This window comes from Schistocerca piceifrons, chromosome 4 (assembly GCF_021461385.2).
Source record: "Schistocerca piceifrons isolate TAMUIC-IGC-003096 chromosome 4, iqSchPice1.1, whole genome shotgun sequence".
Classification (NCBI taxonomy): domain Eukaryota; kingdom Metazoa; phylum Arthropoda; class Insecta; order Orthoptera; family Acrididae; genus Schistocerca; species Schistocerca piceifrons.
In genome coordinates, this window is record NC_060141.1 from 741,471,790 (window position 1) to 741,490,686 (window position 18,897).

The 18,897-nt window shown below is 44.1% G+C and overlaps 1 protein-coding gene across 1 annotated transcript in view; it reads left to right on the forward strand.

The window, feature by feature from the left end:
- Positions 1-14,981, forward strand: part of LOC124796142 — a 69,197-nt gene extending 54,216 nt beyond the window's left edge. Inside the window, exons 3-4 of the mRNA XM_047260234.1 lie at positions 14,521-14,652; positions 14,824-14,981. Of these exons, the coding sequence (XP_047116190.1) occupies positions 14,521-14,652; positions 14,824-14,981 (290 nt within the window). The remainder of the gene's footprint in view (positions 1-14,520; positions 14,653-14,823) is intronic.
- The last annotated feature ends 3,916 nt before the right edge of the window (positions 14,982-18,897 follow it).

Genomic DNA, 18,897 nt, shown 5'->3' on the forward strand with positions numbered 1-18,897 from the left:
GAAAATTTATCGTCCCACTGGAAGTGACTCGAAGTAAGGCAATGACTCAGCGGAGGAGTGCATCTGAGTATGTCCAGCGGAGTCCTGGACGAAACGTCAGGAAGAAAAGGGTTTCTTGGACCACGATCTCACATGCCAGCTCACAGTCGGTTTTCTTGGTCTTGGTAAGTTTATGCCTGCAGCAGGTTTCAAACTGTGGTCGAGGAGTCATGGCATCGGCAGGCGTAATGTTGCGTAGACGCCATGACCATAAAAACTTTGAACATGTTACACACCATGTGTGTCTCTTCACGAGTGCATTCGACTCTTTTTTATGTATGAGGATGCACGACCGCATCGGGCAGCGCAGGTGATGCATCTCTGTGAACGAGGTGATATTCGACGAATGGGCTGGACTGTTCGTTTCCCTGACCTAAATCCAATCGAGTACTTCTGGATACATTATGGGAGTGGCAGTGATCAATGTGTTACAAATACTTACTATTAAAAACAGTAGTGATTCTCCAACAGAAAGAAGTTCCTACTCAATGGTCTGAAGATGACCACAGCAGTGGTCGAAACCGGTCACCTTGATAAATAAATCGTGATCAAGACTGTTTTTAGTAGTAAATACCAAACGAGTATGTTAAGGATACGTCGGAGAGACTTGCTGCAGCGTGTCCACATGTACCAACGATGATTCAGGGATGGTGTAGCAATGGAACGTCTTACCCCAAGAACTCTTTACAACCCTGAGGCTAGCGTGGAGCCCTTTGCAGAGGTCCGTGGTGATCGCACGCACTATTAAGAACCATATTCCTTCCTTTTTGTGCAGAGGACCAGCATGAATACCAGTGGGTCCACTGTAATTATGGCTTTTTTCTGCCATCGTTTCGGCCTGCTACGGACCACGAGGATTTTTATCTCTTCCCTGATTGTGTTTTCCTCTTTTGCTAGTAGATTTTCATTTTGGCTGACTGTGCTTCTTATCTCTGTTTTGACCATTTGCAGGCAGGACGTGGAACTGGCGTAGTAAGCGAAATAAGGTTTTTAGTAATTTTGACTTTTTCTCTGAAAACTTCTCGATCCTGAATGTCATCTTCCTGTAAATACTTTTTAACTTGGCTTGTCCATTCTGAATACGATTTTGTTTTTGAAATTGATGAATGTATGCCATGAGTAAGTCTTTGCGGGTCCATTCTTTCCAGATGACCAAAAAACATCATTCTCCCCTTCCTCATGCTAGTAACAATGCCTTCTGTATGTTCGTATAATTCACAGTTGTGTCTTCGGCGGAATTCTCCGTTTTCTTTGATAGGGCCAAGGATTTCCCTAAAAATTTTCTGGTATTTTATTCCAAGTTTTTGTAGTCGTCCTTGTTTCGTCATGTTTAAACATTCTGATGCATACAAAGCTGACGGTCTAATTACGGTGTTATAATGACGAAGTTTTATGTTTAAAGACAGACTTCTGCTTTTGTATAAGTCCTTGCACAGATGAAAAGCACCTTCTAGTTTAGAACACCTACTTTCTACAGTTACATTTTCTGAACCGTCAGGAGTAATTATTTCTCCAAGATATTTAAATTTCTTCGACTGCTTTATTTTCTCTTGTTATATATTTCAATATGAGAAGGAGCGTGTTTGATGTCTGTGATGAATTCAGTTTTGTTAAATAGGCCAGTCTTAGCAGCAATTGATTGTAGGCTGGACACTTGAACCTTAGCTTCGTCAATATTATTTGCAATGAGTGCCAGATCATCAGCACAAGGCAAACAGTTTGCACTGAGGCCATTTCTTTTGTGTCCAATGTGAATCCCATAACCTGCCGGTACGGTTGTTTTCCAATCTTTTCCAGGACACAGTTGAAAAGCAATGGAGAGAGCAGGTCACCTTGTCTCACCCGTCTGCGGATTTGAAATGGTTCTGATAGTTCGCGTCTGAACTTTGACCTTTGACATTCTGGTATTTAAAGTGGCGATTATCAGATTGATTTTTTTCCTATCTAGACCAAATTCGGCAATGGTGTTCTTTATTGTTTCTCCATCAATTGAGTCATACGCTTTTTTAAAAGTCGACAAAAGTCACAACAAATGCTTTTGTTCTTGATTTGGCGTATGATATAATAGATTTCAGGTTATGGATCTGCTCTGGACAGGATCTTGATGTCCTGAAACCAGCTTCATATTCACCCAATTGTCGATCTAAGACTGATTCAGCTCTGTTTAACAACAGTCTGGAAAAGATTTTGTACGTCGTTGGTAGCAAAGAGATCCCTCGGTAATTATTCAGATCACTCTTATCGCCTTTTTTATGAAGTGGGTGAATAATTGCTACGGTCCAATCTGGAGGTAGAGTTTCACTTTCCCAAATCTTCACTATGATATCAAGGAGATGTTTTATTGTATCATGATCTGCGTATTTCCAAATTTCAGCCAAGATGCGATCCTCACCTCCAGATTTGTTATTTTTCGAGCCTTGTATAGTTTTCATGATTTCATATAATGTGGGAGGGGGACTATCTGCAGGAGGAACAGTAGGATATATATCAAGCTTTTCACTTCGATTTTCAGTAGGGATGAAAAGTAATCTCCAAAAGCTGCAGCACATGATTTGCCATTCAAATTTAGTTTTCCATCGAGTCCTCTTATATGTCACGTAGGAGGTTTAAACTTCCATACTTGTGATTGAAAGGCTTTATAAAATTCCCGAGTGTGATGTCTTCTAAAATTTGCTTCTATTTCATCGATTTGGTTTTTGTTGAGGAGTCTCTTAGTTGTTCTCACTACTTTTGATGTATCTTTCCTAACCTTCAAGAAGTTTTAGTGATTTTCGGAGGTTTTCTTGCTATTCCATTTTATCCAAGCCTGTCTTCGCTTTTCAATTGCTTCATTACAATCTTCGTTCCACCATGGGTGTTTACATTTTCTATTGGTCAGCATAGTTTCAGTGGCTGATTGTACCATGGCTTCTTTAATACTGTTCCAGTCTGTTTTATTGTGGTTTATGAATAAAAGTGTATTTCTTTTCATCTCACAGCGTATTTCTTCTAGCAACCTTCTGTACTACTGTAGAGGGTCGAAAGATAAGAGTGAAGGAGTTATTTAAAGGCAGGAGTTATGAAGTAACAAAGTTTAAATGGGAAGGAGTATTGGGAGCAAGATGTCATAGGTGTGTTACATCCGGTTCTGCAGTTCAGCGCTATGATACCGTGGCTTAAATGGGTCGGCGGAGGCTCCAGTTCAGCAACATGAAGGAGAGCGCTGTGTCATCGGCCAACTCGCTGCAGAAGGCGTGACAAGAAGCAGCTCTCCACACGCCAGGGTGTCGACATCGAAGGCGGTAATCTGGTCAGTTACGCCAGTCGAGCAACAACAGAATATTCCACCGACCTACTGGAGAAGAAGAACAGCAGACATCATCGGCAGAAAGCCGTATTTAAGGACCTGCAGTCAGTTTCTCACCATCGTCCGCCGTGAAGTGTTGGAGTGAGACATAGCCTGCGTCACCTAGCGCCGCCACCGGTTCAGAGTCGTCGCTGCCATCGTAATGTAGGTCGTCGCCGCAATGACGCCGCCGCCGTAACTATCGTCGGCCGGCGTCAACAAGCAGCCACCTGTCATGAGGTACTTCGCGGTAACGCACTGTCGCCATCGTCCTGGGACGCTGCGGACACGAATACCGTGACTGTGGCAGGAACCGGGGACCATGGCCCGCCGACGCCAGGAAGCCACCGCCGTGGAGTCCGCTGAGACAGGTCACTGCCCTGCCCCGCTGCCCCCCTCCCCCCCCCCCCCCCAACCGCCAGCACAGCAGAGGCCCGTGGCGTGTGGTTCCAGCCGCCCCAACAAGCCTCTGAAAGGCCGGAACGCCGGTGCCGAGGCAAACGATTCGATTTTTACCATGTAAGTAGGCTGTTTAGGTTTCTATGTTGTTAACGTCACGTAGCGCTCTGTATGAAAATCACTGGCTGTGCTGTACGCAGTCTGTGGCTGGTTGGCATTGTTGGAATATTCGCTGTTGTAGTGTTGGGCAGTTGGATGTGAAGAGAGCGTAGCGTTGCGCAGTTGGAGGTGAGCCGCCAGCAGTGGTGGTTGTGGGAAGAGAGATGGCAGTTTTGAGAGCGGACGATCTGGACGTGTGTCCGTCAGAAATACAAAATTTGTAAGATTGGATGTCATGAACTGATATATATATACTTACTTACTTATCGCGAATGGACCCAGAAGGATCACGCAAAGCTTTCTGACGTCGTTTCTTCCATACTTCTTTCATTCGTTCTCCATGTTTTCTTTTTCTTTCTTCTGTCCATTTTGTTCCTGGTCTCTTTAGTGCTTCCTTCTCCGACAATACAATCCACTTTTCCACCTTATTTCTAAAAGTTTTTGTATCTTTGACATCTTTAAGTTCAATATTTGCTTTTTGTAAATCTAATTTTACTTAGCTAATCCATGGTGTTGTTGATTTGACTTTTTCTATGTAAGTGAGAATTCTGTTGGTGAGTCGTGTGGGGGGAAGTCTAGTGACATGTCCATAAAATTTTAATCTTCGCCTTCTTATGTCTGCTGCCAGGTTTGATATAGTTTCTGTGGTTCTTCTTGATTGTATCCGGTATCCTTCTTCTGTTAATTTTGGACCTAAAATCTTTCTCATAATTTTGCGTTCTTCTTTTAGTATTTTTTCTAAATCACATTTTGTGTGGAGTGTGAGCGTTTCACTAGCATATAGTGCTGCTGGCTTAATTACTGCGCAGTAGTGTCTGATTTTTGTGTTCGAGGAGATGCATTTTTTATTGTATATTTCATGTGTCATACCATATGCTCTCTTCATTTTCTGTTGTCTGATCTTCTGTGCAACTTTCTCTCCTCCGGTTGGCTCCAAAATTTCACCTAGGTATTTAAAATGTTTTACTCTATTTATTTTTCCATGTTTTGTGTTCAAACTGTGTATATGGAATTTCGTACAGAAAAATTCTGTCTTTTGAAACGAAATTTGTAAACCTACTTTATCCGCGCATTCCTTAAGGCTCTCTATTTGTTTGGTGGCGATTTCTTCATCATCTGCAAGTATGGCCAAGTCGTCCGCGAATGCTAAACAAGATATCTCCACGTTGTCTTTGGTTCTACCAAGATGGATTGGTTTCCAGTAGGATTGATTTTTTAATTCTTTTTCCCATTCCTTAATGACTTTATCCAGGACTATATTAAACAGAAGTGGAGATAGCCCGTCACCTTGACGTACTCCAGTTTTTATGAGAAAAGGTTCAGAGATTTCTCCCCTGAATTTAACTTTAGATACAGTGTCTGTCAGTGATTCTTTGATAAGCCTTAGTCTTTTGGAGTCAAGTCCAAGTTCCTCTAAAATGTTAAACAAAGATTGCCGGTCAATTGAGTCATAGGCTTTCTTAAAATCTACAAATGTACAAATTATGGGGGCATTTCTAATTGCTTTGTGTTTTAATATTGTCTTTAAATTAAATATTTGTTCTATGCATGAGCGACCGGGGCGAAAGCCTGCTTGATAATCACCAATTTGGCGTTCCAGCTGCTCTTGTGTTCTTTTCAGCAGGCATGTTGAGAGAATTTTGTAGGTGACTTGTAAAAGTGAGATTCCCCTGTAGTTATTGACATTTGTTCTGTCTCCTTTTTTATGTAACGGGTGAATAAGGGCACATTTCCAATCCTCTGGTAATTTTTCTGTTTCCCATATTTTTGTTATTATTTTTGTGAGCTCTTGCAACGTCTTTGGTCCTAGGTTTTTTAATAGCTCTGCAACAATGCCATCTTCGCCAGATGTTCTATTATTTTTTAAGTTTTTAATGTGACATTTGATTTCTTCCTGTGTTGGTGGTAATGAATCCGGTTGAGCGTTGGCACTGATTTCTTTGGGAAACCTTAAACTAGGTTCTGGGCAATTTAGTAGGTTAGAAAAATATTGAGCCAATACTTGACAGTTTTCCTGGTTTGTTAGGGCTAATTTACCATCAGGTTTTCTGAAACATAAATTTTGAGGGATATATCCTCGTATTTTATCTGCGAAAGTTCTGTAGAAGTCTCTTGTATTATAGTTTTGGAAATTTTCTTCTATGGCATCCAGTTGTGCCTTTGTGTACTTCCTTTTTGCTTGCCTAATGGATTTTGAAACCTGTTTTCTAACCTCGTTAAATAAATGTAGACTTTCTTGTGATTTTTTACTGTTATATTCTTGAAATGCCTTTTTTCTCCTTTCCAATGCATTTTCACAGTCTGAATCCCACCAAGGGTGTTTGAATATCTTTTTCAAGGGAATAGTTTCCTTAGCTATTCGCGTGATTTTAGAATGAAATTCTTCCCATGTGTTTGCCTTTTCCTTCTCCCATTCTTCTTTTACTTTAAATTCTTTAATCTTCTTGGTGTCATATTTCTGTATTTCTGTTTTCTTCTGATGACTTCTTCGTGCTGTAAACTTGATTTTAATTCTAGTTAGGTAATGGTCTGAATCAATGTTTGCTCCTCTGCGTACTTGGACGTCGTAAATTTCTTTTTGTACTGGGTATGAAATCGCCACATGATCTATTTGAAACTCGCCAATTTGTTGCATAGGAGATCTCCATGTCTTTTGTTTTCTTGGACATTTTCTTAGAGATGTTGACATTATCTTCAGGTTATTCTGCTTACATAGTTCGACGAGCCTTGTACCATTTTTATTGGTAAATTTATGTGCAGGATATTTGCCTATTGTTTTTTGGTGGATTTTCTCTCTACCAATTTGGGCATTAAAATCGCCGAGTAGAACTTTTGTATCATCTTTTGGAATCTTGGCCATTATATTCTCCAAATTTTCCCAGAACTTTTCTGTTTCTATGGGGTTTTTCTTGTTGTCTCCGTTTGTGGGAGCATGAACATTAACCATTGTGTATGTTTTGTTGGCACATTGTAAGCGCATCGTCATTATCCTATTATTTACGGGAGTAACTTCCTTGATGGAGCTGAGCACGCTCTTGTGTATGATAAACGCCATCCCGAGATGGGGGGCTCCTCTTCCGATTCGTTTATCCGTCTTGCTCTTAAAGATGCGATAGTTGCCATAATCTGATGTTTCTTCATCTGTAAAACGTGTCTCCTGTAAAGCTAGTATTACTATCTTTTGCTTTTCAAGTTCTGTTGAAGGTTTAGAAGTTTTCCTGGTTGGATTAATGTATTTATGTTAAAGGTTCCAATGTATGTAGGTGTTTTAAGTGGAAGTTTGCCAGAGAGCTCCGACTTTCTCTGGTGTAATCGTGTAATCGTGTAATCGTGTAATATATATATAAGAGTCGAGGGACATGGAAGGGAAGCAGTGGTTGGGAAGGGAGTAAGACAGGGTTGTAGCCTCTCCCCGATGTTGTTCAATCTGTATATCGAGCAAGCAGTAAAGGAAACAAACAAAAAATTCGGAGTAGGTATTAAAATTCATGGGGAAGAAATAAAAACTTTGAGGTTCGCCGATGACATTGTAATTCTGTCAGAGACAGCAAAGGACTTGGAAGAGCAGTTGAATGGAATGGACAGTGTTTTGAAAGGAGGATATAAGATGAACATCAACAAAAGCAAAACCAGGATAATGGAATGTAGTCTAATTAAGTCGGGTGATGCTGAGGGAATTAGATTAGGAAATGAGACACTTAAAGTAGTAAAGGAGTTTTGCTATTTGGGGAGCAAAATAACTGATGATGGTCGAAGTAGAGAGGATATAAAATGTAGACTGGCAATGGCAAGGAAAGCGTTTCTGAAGAAGAGAAATTTGTTAACATCGAGTATAGATTTAAGTGTCAGGAAGTCGTTTCTGAAAGTATTTATATGGAGTGTAACCATGTATGGAAGTGAAACATGGACGATAAATAGTTTGGACAAGGAGAGAATAGAAGCTTTCGAAATGTGGTGCTACAGAAGAATGCTGAAGATTATGTGGGTAGATCACATAACTAATGATGAAGTATTGAATGGAATTGGGGAGAAGAGGAGTTTGTGGCACAACTTGACCAGAAGAAGGAATCGGTTGGTAGGACATGTTCTGAGGCATCAAGGGATCACCAATTTAGTACTGGAGGGCAGCGTGGAGGGTAAAAATCGTAGAGGGAGACCAAGAGATGAATACACTAAGCAGATTCAGAAGGATGTAGGTTGCAGTAGGTACTGGGAGATGAAAAAGCTTGCACAGGATAGAGTAGCATGGAGAGCTGCATCAAACCAGTCTCAGGACTGAAGATCACAACAACATATATATATATATATATATATATATATATATATATATATATATATAATGACTTTTGAACACTATTAAGGTAATATATATTGTTTGTTCTCCATGAAAATCTTTCATTTGGTATCTATGCCTTTCAGTAGTTAGTGCCTTCAGTAGTTAGAATCCTTTATTTATCTGGCAGTATTGGCGCTCGCTGTATTGCAGTAGTTCGAGTAACGAAGATTTTTGCGAGGTAAGTGTTTCATGACAGGTACAGGTTATTGTTAGTCAGGGCCATTCTTTTGTAGGGATTATTGAAAGTCACATTGCGTTGCGCTAAAAATATTGTGTGACAGTTTAGTGTTGATCAGAATAAGTAAAGAGAGAAATGTCTGACCACGTTCAGTTCTGCTCAGCTGTTTGAAAATCAAATAACGTAAGGGGCTTATCAGCACAGTAATTCATAAATATTTTCTAAGGGGACGTTTCAACTAGCGCAGCTTCAGACGCAGTGGCGGGCGCACGTGTGAACGTCCGCCGGTCACCTCCGTGGCCGCCAAGAATATTACGAGTGGAAGAAAACCACGTCCAGAGGGCCCAAACCAATGTATTTGAGTTGATCAATAAATGTTTTTCTGTCATCAGGAGCCATCTGTGGACACACCCATACAATCCTCTTCTTCATGCCCAGCAGAGAACCCACATTCGAAACTGGCAACGGATAGAGGACTCTCGTTCCGGTTAACATGGCCTGTTTATACTGTTATGAGATGGAGCTGTAATACCACACAGTACTGTACTGTAGCAGTTCATTCAAACGGTTGAAATAGCTCTGAGCACTATGGGACTTAATTGCTAAGGTCATCAGTCCCCTAGAACTTAAAACTACTTAAACCTAACTAACCTAAGGACATCACACACATCTATGCCCGAGGCAGGATTCGAACCTGCCACCGTAGCGGTCGCGCGGTTCTAGACTGAAGCGCCTAGAACCGCTCGGCCACCCCGGCCGGCGCAGTTCGTTCCCTTTATGGTCCAAATTTCATCCAGCTATGTTATACGTATTTGACAGTGACACATTATGTGAAAGTTACTTGCGTTCTTAAGTCTTGCACGCCCGTGTACTCTACACAAGAAACTGATTTAGCGGATTGATTGGTACCAGATGTATTCAGCATTGTCGAAAATCCTGATAATACAGAAATCTCTAATCTTTTAGTGTTGTGCTTGCAAGAAACACATTTCGACACTTAAAGTTTACAGATTCACTACCCTACTAACGTTTATGTTCTGAAATCGTTTTTAAGTTTCTTTTGTATCAAGCTTTAATGGCGTTTGGGGGCATCACGATCGCGTAGACGTTTCACTAACGTTAGTCAGCTAGAGTTGTTTAGGGCTGATGTTCCACGTAGACCATTAGTTTTTCCAACTGTGCCGTTCCCCATCCACTCACACTTGCCCATTCTCACAAAGTCATTTTGCCAATTCATTTTCACTATCTCTTTATGTCTCTCTGTCACTGTCTCCTGTCTCAAAGCCCCACTCTTTTGTTCTGCTACTACTACAGTCTCGTATCACTGTCGCAGTCTCCCTCTTGCTCTCTGTTACTGCTCTTATTGCATTCATTCCTTCCTTTTGGTTGTCAATGTCACCTCCTCTCTCTTCCTCGTTGTCAGTGTCACGCACTCTGTCTTACCCAGTTACATTTTCTTCTTCTTTCATTCCTCTCCCACTAACACTGTCTCCTTCTCTCATTTATGAGCACTATTCTGTCACTGTCAACTATGTTTCACTGTCGTTGTGCTCCTCTCTTTCTATCACACTGCCAGTGTCTCCTTCGCTCTTTCTACATCTTCTCTCTACTATGTTCCAGTATTTACGGCATTCCCACCTCCTTCCCGCTGCCACTGTCTCCTTCTCTCTCCGCTTAAAAAGCTCCAATATGTTTGCATGCCAAAATTTGTGCTATAACTTTTGAAGATGCTGAGAAAGTTAGAATGAGGCACTAGCTCACTTTTCAGTAAGAGTCTTTCGAACAGGAGCATATTCGCCTTTTTTGTGCTTCAAAATGAATATTTATCCTCTGGTTTGCTTCTTTTCCATGCCGCAGTAAGACATGACATAGAAAATGAAACTTTTGGTAGTTTACTTACGGGAAACTGAAATGATGGAAAACTCATATTACACCTCTGACAGGATTTTACGTGGACGAAGAGTTTTCATGTGCTTCGGTACTACTGCATGACGTTCTCAGAACACTTCCGATGATGCAGGAGACACTTCCCAGCAGATTCCTCTACACTTTATAAACTACGCTTCCACCACACACAGGATTTTACCAGCGTATTTTATATAGACAAGTAGGGTAAGTTTGAAACTACGCATCTCGGAAAAGATAAAAATATCAATAAAATTGTCAAGATCATTCGTGATCGGAATGTTAGGAAAATGTCGTAAACATTTCAGCCATTTGCTGGCAATAGCCGTCTTAGAACCCGCGACTCGTATTTGATACGAAAAATTTGTGCGAAACATTTTTTATGGGGGGAGGGGGGAGTTCTCAGTAACCACCCATGGACTAATTGTGCCTCTGTAAGTGTCTCAAGACGCATCGTAGATCACATGAATGGAAAAGAAGAAGCAGAACTCCTCCGTTAGCCTAAGCAGGAGGAAGTGTGTAGTATTCATAATGTTACCATGTCTGTGGGATAGTGACATTTAGCCGATCCTTCTGTTGGATATACAAATGGTCCACAGCCCGAGGGCTGCCCTAAGCACTTGAGTCTACCTTTCTGTCCGAAATCGAACCCAAATATGAGCGCCGGCAGAATCTCTTTTTTATACGGGCCATTTCGAACATATTAGACGGCACACGTTGTCGCATGCGTATTTCCACTGAGGGGAAAAGGATCGTAAAACCAAGAAGGAGTTGTAGGCGTGTTTCTACAGCTGAAAGATAATATCTTCTCAAATTTGACACCAGACCCATGTGAGCGGCTGCAGTGGCGCCACTGCGAGGATGTAAATCAGTTTTGCTTTAAACACACGCTCTAACTGTCGTGGGGCTTAGTTTCCTTGGAGAATGGACGTGATCAGTTGATGTCAGTCAAGAATGTCTTTGGGCAAGAAAGACTCTGTTATTAAAACCTCACTGACTTTGCATAGGGTATTGTAACATCACTACGAGATATTGCAGAAAGACTTGGGAGGAATGTAGCCACTGTACATGATTGCTGGCAGCGGTGGTCACGACGGCGTACGGTCACAAGAAAATCGGGCTCCGGACGGCCACGTGGTACTACCGAGAGGAAAGACCATCGTGTTCGGCTTATGATTCCGGTGCACTGCAGTGCATCTGCAGCAGCAATCTGAGCAGAAGTTGGCCACACTGTAACACAGCGAAATATTACAAATTGGTTACTTCAGGAACAGCTTCGATCCATACGTCCTGTAGCGTGCATTCCACTGACCTCAAACATCCCCTATTTATAACTTCAGTGCTCTCAAGCGAGTGGGTGGAGGTCTGTTGTGTTTTTTAGCCGAGCGGTCTAAGGCGTTGCAGTCGTAGACTGTGCCGCTGGTCCCGGCGGAGGTTCGAGTCCTCCCTTGGGCATGGGTGTGTGTGTGTTTGTCCTTAGGATAATTAAGGTTATGTAGTGTGTAAGCTTAGGGACTGATGACCTTAGCAGTTAAGTCCCATAAGATTTGAAACACATTTGAACTTTTTGTTGTTGTTGTGTTTTCTGATGAAACCCGGTTCTGCCCCGTTGGCAGAGACGGGCGTGTGTTTGTAAGAACGAAGCTATTTCAGGGTCTCAGACCAAACTGTCTACATGCTAGATACATTGGACAGACACCAGCGTTGCGTTCTTGACTGCAATTTCTTACTGCGGCAGGAGTACTCTCGTGGTCATCCTATGCACACTGACTGCAAATGTCTAAGTCAATCTGGAGATTCGATCTGTTGGCAAGCCAATCTAGAACAGCATTGTGGAGAGTGTTTTCCAACAGGATAGCGTTCAACCACATACCGAGGCTGCAACCCAAGATGCTCTACAGGGTTTCCACATGTTCCTTTGCCTACTCGATAACCGAAAATGTTTCCAATCGAGGCCATACAAGACACCATAGGACGTCAACCACAACGGCTACCACAACTAGCATTAATTGTCCCTATATTGACTGACCAAGTCCAAGAGACAGGGAACTCCATCCCACAAACTGCCATCTGGCACCTGTACAACACTTTGCGCGTACGTTTGCATGTTTTCATTCAACAGTCTTGCGATTACACCGGTTATTAAAGTGCCAGCATTTCACATTTTCAATGTTTTATCTCAAGTTTACATTAACCTGTGATCTTTCAGTGGTAATCTGATAAAGTCACTACTGGACATTAAAATTGCTACACCAAAAAGATGATGTGCTACAGACGCGACATTTAACCGACAGGAAAAAGATGCTGTGATATGCAATTGATTAGCTTTTCAGAGCATTCACACAAGGTTGGCGCCGGTGGTGACACCTACAACGTGCTGACATGAGGAAAGTTTCCAACCGATTTCTCATACACAAACAGCAGTTGACCGGTGTTGCCTGGTGAAACGTTGTTGTGATGCCTCGTGTAAGGAGGAGAATTGCTTACCATCACGTTTCCGACTTTGATAAAGGTCGGATTGTAGCCTATCGCGATTGCGGTTTATCGTATCGTGACATTGCTGCTCGCGTTGGTCGTGATCCAATGACTGTCAGCAGAATATGGAATCGGTGGATTCAGGAGGGTAATACGGAACGCCGTGCTGGATCCCAACGGCCTGGTATTACTAGCAGTCGAGATGACAGGCATCTTATCCGCACGGCTGTGCACGAACAGTTCGACGACATTTGCAGCAGCATGGACTATCACCTCGGAGACCATGGCTGCGGTTACCCTTGACACTGCATCACAGGCAGGAGCGCCTGCGATGGTGTACTCAACGACGAACCTGGATGCACGAATGGCAAAAAGTCATTTTTTCGGATGAATCCAGGGTCTGTTTACACCATCATGATGGTCGCATCCGCGTTTGGCGACATCGCGGTGAGCGCACATTGGAAGCGTGTATTCATCGCCATACTGGCGTATCACCCGGCATGATGGTATGGGGTGCCATTGGTTACACCTCTCGGTCAGCTCTTCTTGGCATTGACGGCACTTTGAACAGTGGGGGTTACATTTCAGATGTGTTACGACCCGTGGCTCTACCCTTCATTCGATCTCTGCGAAACCCTACATTTCAGGAGGATAATGCACGACCGCAGGTTGCAGGTATTGTAGGGCCTTTGTGGATACAGAAAATGTTCGACTGCTGTCCTGGCCAGCATATTCTCCAGAGCTCTCACCAACTGAAAACGTCTGGTCAATGGTGGCCGAGCAACTGGCTCGTCACAATACGCCAGTCACTACTCTTGATAGCGTTCTCGGTTCCCACGCCCGGGTTCCCGGGTTCGATTCCCGGCGGGGTCAGAGATTTTCTCTGCCTCGTGATGATTGAGTGTTGTGTGCTGTCCTTAGGTTAGTTAGGTTTAATTAGTTCTAAGTTCTAGGGGACTGATGACCATAGATGATAAGTCCCATAGTGCTCAGAGCCATTCGAACCACTAGTCTTGATGAACTGTGGTATCGCGTTGGAGCTGCATGGGCAGCTGTACCTGTACACGCCATCCTAGCTCTGTTTGACTGTATGCCCAGGCGTATCAAGGCCGTTATTACGGCCACTGGTGCTTGTTCTGGGGTACTGATTTCTCAGGATCTATGCACCCAAAATGTGTGAAAATGTAATCACATGGCCGGCCGGAGTGGCCGAGCGGTTAAAGGCGCTACAGTCTGGAACCGCACGACCGCTACAGTCGCAGGTGCGAGTCCTGCCTCGGGCATGGATGTGTGTGATGTCCGTAGTTTAGTTAGATTTAAGTAGTTCTAAGTTCTAGGGGACTTATGACCACAGCAGTTGAGTCCCATAGTGCTCAGAGCCATTTGAACCATTTGTAATCACATGTCAGTTCTAGTATAATATATTTGTCCAATGAATACCCGTTTATCATCTGCATTTCTTCTTGGTGTAGCAATTTTAATGGCCAGTAGTGTATCTTACCTAGAGAGATTTATTCACAAAATTTCATTACTCTACATTAATAAGTTTTTGATGTTCCAGATTTTCATCCATCAGTGTATTTCGGAGTACTGAATTTAGTATTTTGGTGTTCTCTCTTTGGTCTCCCGTTTAGGAGCCATTACGGCCAGTGGGCGACTGAAGAGGTGTATTTCGATGTGATATTAATCCTGACCCTGAAACAGACTGGGAGACCCGCGCCGGCTCGCGTCCAGTGAACTACGGCGGCGTCGCCTCGGAGCAGCGCGGACCGCCTGCACTCGCGGCCGCGGCCGGTCCTCGGAGGCGCCTGTGCCGGTCCCCTGCCGGCCCGTCGCGTAATTAATTTAGCGGCCCGCCGGCTGTCTTGGCGCCGCTCGTCACACGCCGCTCCCGCTCGCACTCATTTATCTCGCGCACGGCTTAATTAAACAAATGAACCCCGCCGGAGAGGCGGGTGTGGGCGTGGGCGTGGGCCTTCAGAGGTAGCGAGCGGGCGGGCCGCGCAGCGCGGCGTGGCCTGGGTTGGGCGTGTGCCGCCGCCGCCGCCCCCGCCGCCGCCGCCGCCGCCGCCGCCGTGAATCGCGTGCCGGCCGCGCGTCCCGCAGGGACCAGTGCTGGCGCCGCCACTGTGGCCGCGGAAATAACTCGCGACGGCGGAAGTTAGCGCCGCCGCTGCATATGCAACGCCGGGACGCAACTTCTGCCCCCGCTCGCAGTTCGTTCGGCGCAGCGCGTTCACTTTGCTACCTCACACCTAACTCGTCCATACCGGCGCCCAGCAGTGGCTGGCGGACGTTAGTCGGTTCAGGGAGAAATTAGTTCAGAGGAAAAGTGGTTACTCTGCAGCGTGGAGGGACACGAATTTATGAGAATTACTCCGAGAACAGTCGCAGGGTAGAAAGCTGCGCTAAGTGATGGCTGCGTAACCCATCTCCCCTTAGATCAGGGATACAAACACGGTGAGTCAAGAGGAAAGGTACGTACTTTGAGCGGTAGTATTGGTCATTGTCAACCGTTAAATTCTGCCTAGTCGTCGAATATGGTTCGTGTAGGAAGCCAGCTTTCTCTGATCGCTAGACAAATTTCAGACAAATCGTATTAATAAGGTTTATTATAAAATGAAAAGGATTACAATACTTTGCGATTAGACAAATGTGTCGCAAGCAAAGGGCGACGTGCAAAATAAGCAAGGTTCATCAATATAAACAAACCTAGTACAAGCAAAGTAATAAAGTTGACACTTCAGGTCGTTAGTGTAGAAACTTCTCTTCGACTGGGCCGCGACCAGTCGGGCGCGGCGCTTATGTTTCTTCGCATAGAGACCTATGTTGTCGCGTTGTTGTCTTGTAGAGGGGTCAGCGTGCAGCTGGCTGACGTCTTGTCACAGTCCTCCCTGTTCTATCGTTCCCGGCGGGCGTGCCGTAACATGAACAAGAAACTTCACATGAACAAACGCTCTTCTTTCAGCAGTATGCGACATAAATTGAGGTGACAAAAGTCATCGGACACCTACTAATATCATCTACATCTACGTTTATACTCCGCAAGCCACCCAAGGGTGTGTGGCGGAGGGCACTTTACGTGCCACTGTCTTGACCTCCCTTTCCTGTTCAAGTCGCGTATGGTTCGTGGGAAGAACGACTGCCGGAAAGCCTCCGTGCGCTCTCGAATCTCTGCAATTTTACATTCGTGATCTCCTCGGGAGGTATAAGTAGGGGGAAGCAATATATTCGATACCTCATCCAGAAACGCACCCTCTCGAAGCCTGGACAGCAAGCTACACCGCGATGCTGGGCGCCTCTCTTGCAGAGTCTGCCAGTTGAGTTTGCTAATCATCTCCGTAACGCTATCACGCTTACCAAATAACCCTGTGACGAAACCCGCCGCTCTTCTTTGGATCTTCTCCATCTGCACTGTCAACCCGATCTGGTACGGATCTCACACTGTGTGCAATACTCAATTATAGGTTGAACGAGTGTACTGTAAGGTACGTCCTTTGTTGACGATTTTCTAAGGACTCTCCCAATGAATCTCAACCTGGTATCCGACTTACCAACAATTAATTTTATATGATAATTCCACTTCAAATCGTTCCGTACGCATACTCCCAGATATTTTACAGAAGTAACTGCTACCACTGTTTGTTCCGCGATCATATAACCATACAATAAAGGATCCTTCTTTCTATGTATTAGCAGTACATTACATTTGTCTATGTTAAGGGTCAGTTGCCACTCCCTGCACCAAGTGCCTATCCGCCGCAGATCTTCCTGCATTTCGCTGCAATTTTCTAATGCTGCAACTTCTCTGTATACTGCAGCATCATCCGCGAAAAGCCGCATGGAACTTCCGACACTATCTACTAGGTCATTTATATATATTGTGAAAAGCAATGGTCCCATAACACTCCCCTGTGGCACGCCAGAGGTTACTTTAACGTCTGTAAACGTCTCTCCATTGAGCACAACATGCTGTGTTCTGTTTGCTAAAAACTCTTCAATCCAGCCACACGGCTGATCTGATATTCCGTACGCTCTTACTTAATTAGGCGACAGTGCGGAACTGTATCGAACGCCTTCCGGAAGTCAAGGAAAATAGCGTCTACCTGGGAGCCTGTATCTAATATTTCCAGGGTCTCATGAACAAATAAAGCGAGTTGGGTCTCACACGATCGCTGTTTCCGGAATCCATGTTGATTCCTACAGAGTAGATTCTGGGTGTCCAGAAATCACATGATTCGCGAGCAAAAAACATGTTCTAAAATTCTACAACAGATCGATTTCAGAGATATAGGCCTATAGTTTTGCGCATCTGCTCGACGACCCTTCTTGAAAACTGGTACTACCTGTGCTCTTTTCCAATCATTTGGAACCTTGTGATCCTCTAGAGACTTGCGGTACACGGCTGTTAGAAGGGGGGCAAGTTCTTTGGCGTACTCTGTGTAGAATCGAATTGATATCCCGTCAGATCCAGTGGACTTTCCTCTGTTGAGTGATTCCAGTTGCTTTTCTATTCCTTGGACACTTATTTCGATGTCCGCCATTTTTTTCGTTCGTACGAGGATTTAGAGAAGGAACTGCAGAGCGGTCTTCCTCTGTGAAACAGCTTTGGAAAAAGGTGTTTAGTATTTCAGCTTTACGCTTTATATCAGACATTGTTATGCCCGGAGTGGGGTGGCATGCCGATATGACATGGATTCAACCAGAAGATAGAAGTCCCCTGCAGAAACACTGAGCCGTGGATTTCTGCAATGAAATAGCAGTCCATAATTGCAAAAGTGTTGCCAGTCCAACATTTTGTGCACAAACTTACCTCTCGATTATGTTCCATAAATGTTCGATGGGAGTCATGTCGAACAGACTGAGTGAGCAAACGATTCGCTCTAACTGTCCCCAAAAGCTCTTCAAACCAATCGCGAACAATTGTCGCCCGGTGAAATTGGTATTGTCATCCATAAAAATTCCATGATTGTTTGGGAACGTGACGTCCATGAATGGCTTCAAATGGTCTCCAAGTAGTAGAACATCCAAAGGACCTAGTCTCTTCCATGTAAACAAAACCCACACCACTATGATGGCACCACCAACTTCCACAATTCCTTGTTGACAACTTGCGTCCATGGCTTCGTGAGGTCTACGCCACATTCGAACCGTACCATCAGCTCTTACCAACTGAAATCGGAACTCACGTGTCCAGTCCACGGCTTTCTAGCCATCTGTGGTATACCCGGTGACGTGGTGCTGTTATGAAAGACACTCGCGTCGGTCGTCTGCTGCTATAGCCCATTGATGCTATATTTCAGGGCATTGTCCTAAGGGAAACATTCGTCGTACGTCCCACGTCGACTTCGGCGGTTATTTAACGCAGTGTTGCCTGTCATTCAGCAATGAGAAGTCTACGAATACGTCGCTGCTATCGGTCGTTAAGTGGAGGCCGCCGGCCATTGCGTTGTCCCTGGTGAGAGGTAATGTCCGAAAAGTGGTATTCTCGGCACATTCTTGACACTGTGGATAGCAGAATATTGAATTACCTAACAATTTCCGAAATGGAATGTCCCATGCGTCTAGCTCCATTTTGCGTTCAGAGTCTGTTAATTCCGCCAGTGCACTGTTGTATACCATGTGGATGTACTGTCCCGTAACTTTTGTCGCCCCTGTGTAGAATCTTCTTCATTTCACACTGAGTTACCGATCTAAAGAATAACTACTATGAGTTGACAGGAGCGTTTTCTTTACAAGAACGACTCGAATCCCGTATTAGGTGCATGTAGCGTGGTGTTCATTATTCCCATTTCAGTACGATCTTGAGCTAACAAATCAACTGTGAAAGGAGGTTACGTCAGCACACCCGCGACAAATAACATTAAATCTGTTTAACTCGTACTCTTCAACATACTTCCCATGTAAATTCAGACTCTTGCACCATTCTTCGACATAACCTTGAAATCCTGCGTCAACGAACTACTGTGGCAACTGTCACATACTACCTCTCAGTATTTCCACTGAAACATAATACAATTAATTTTGCTGTTTAAGGAGTTCTATGGGCAACGGCCTTGCCGCAGTGGATACACCGGTTCC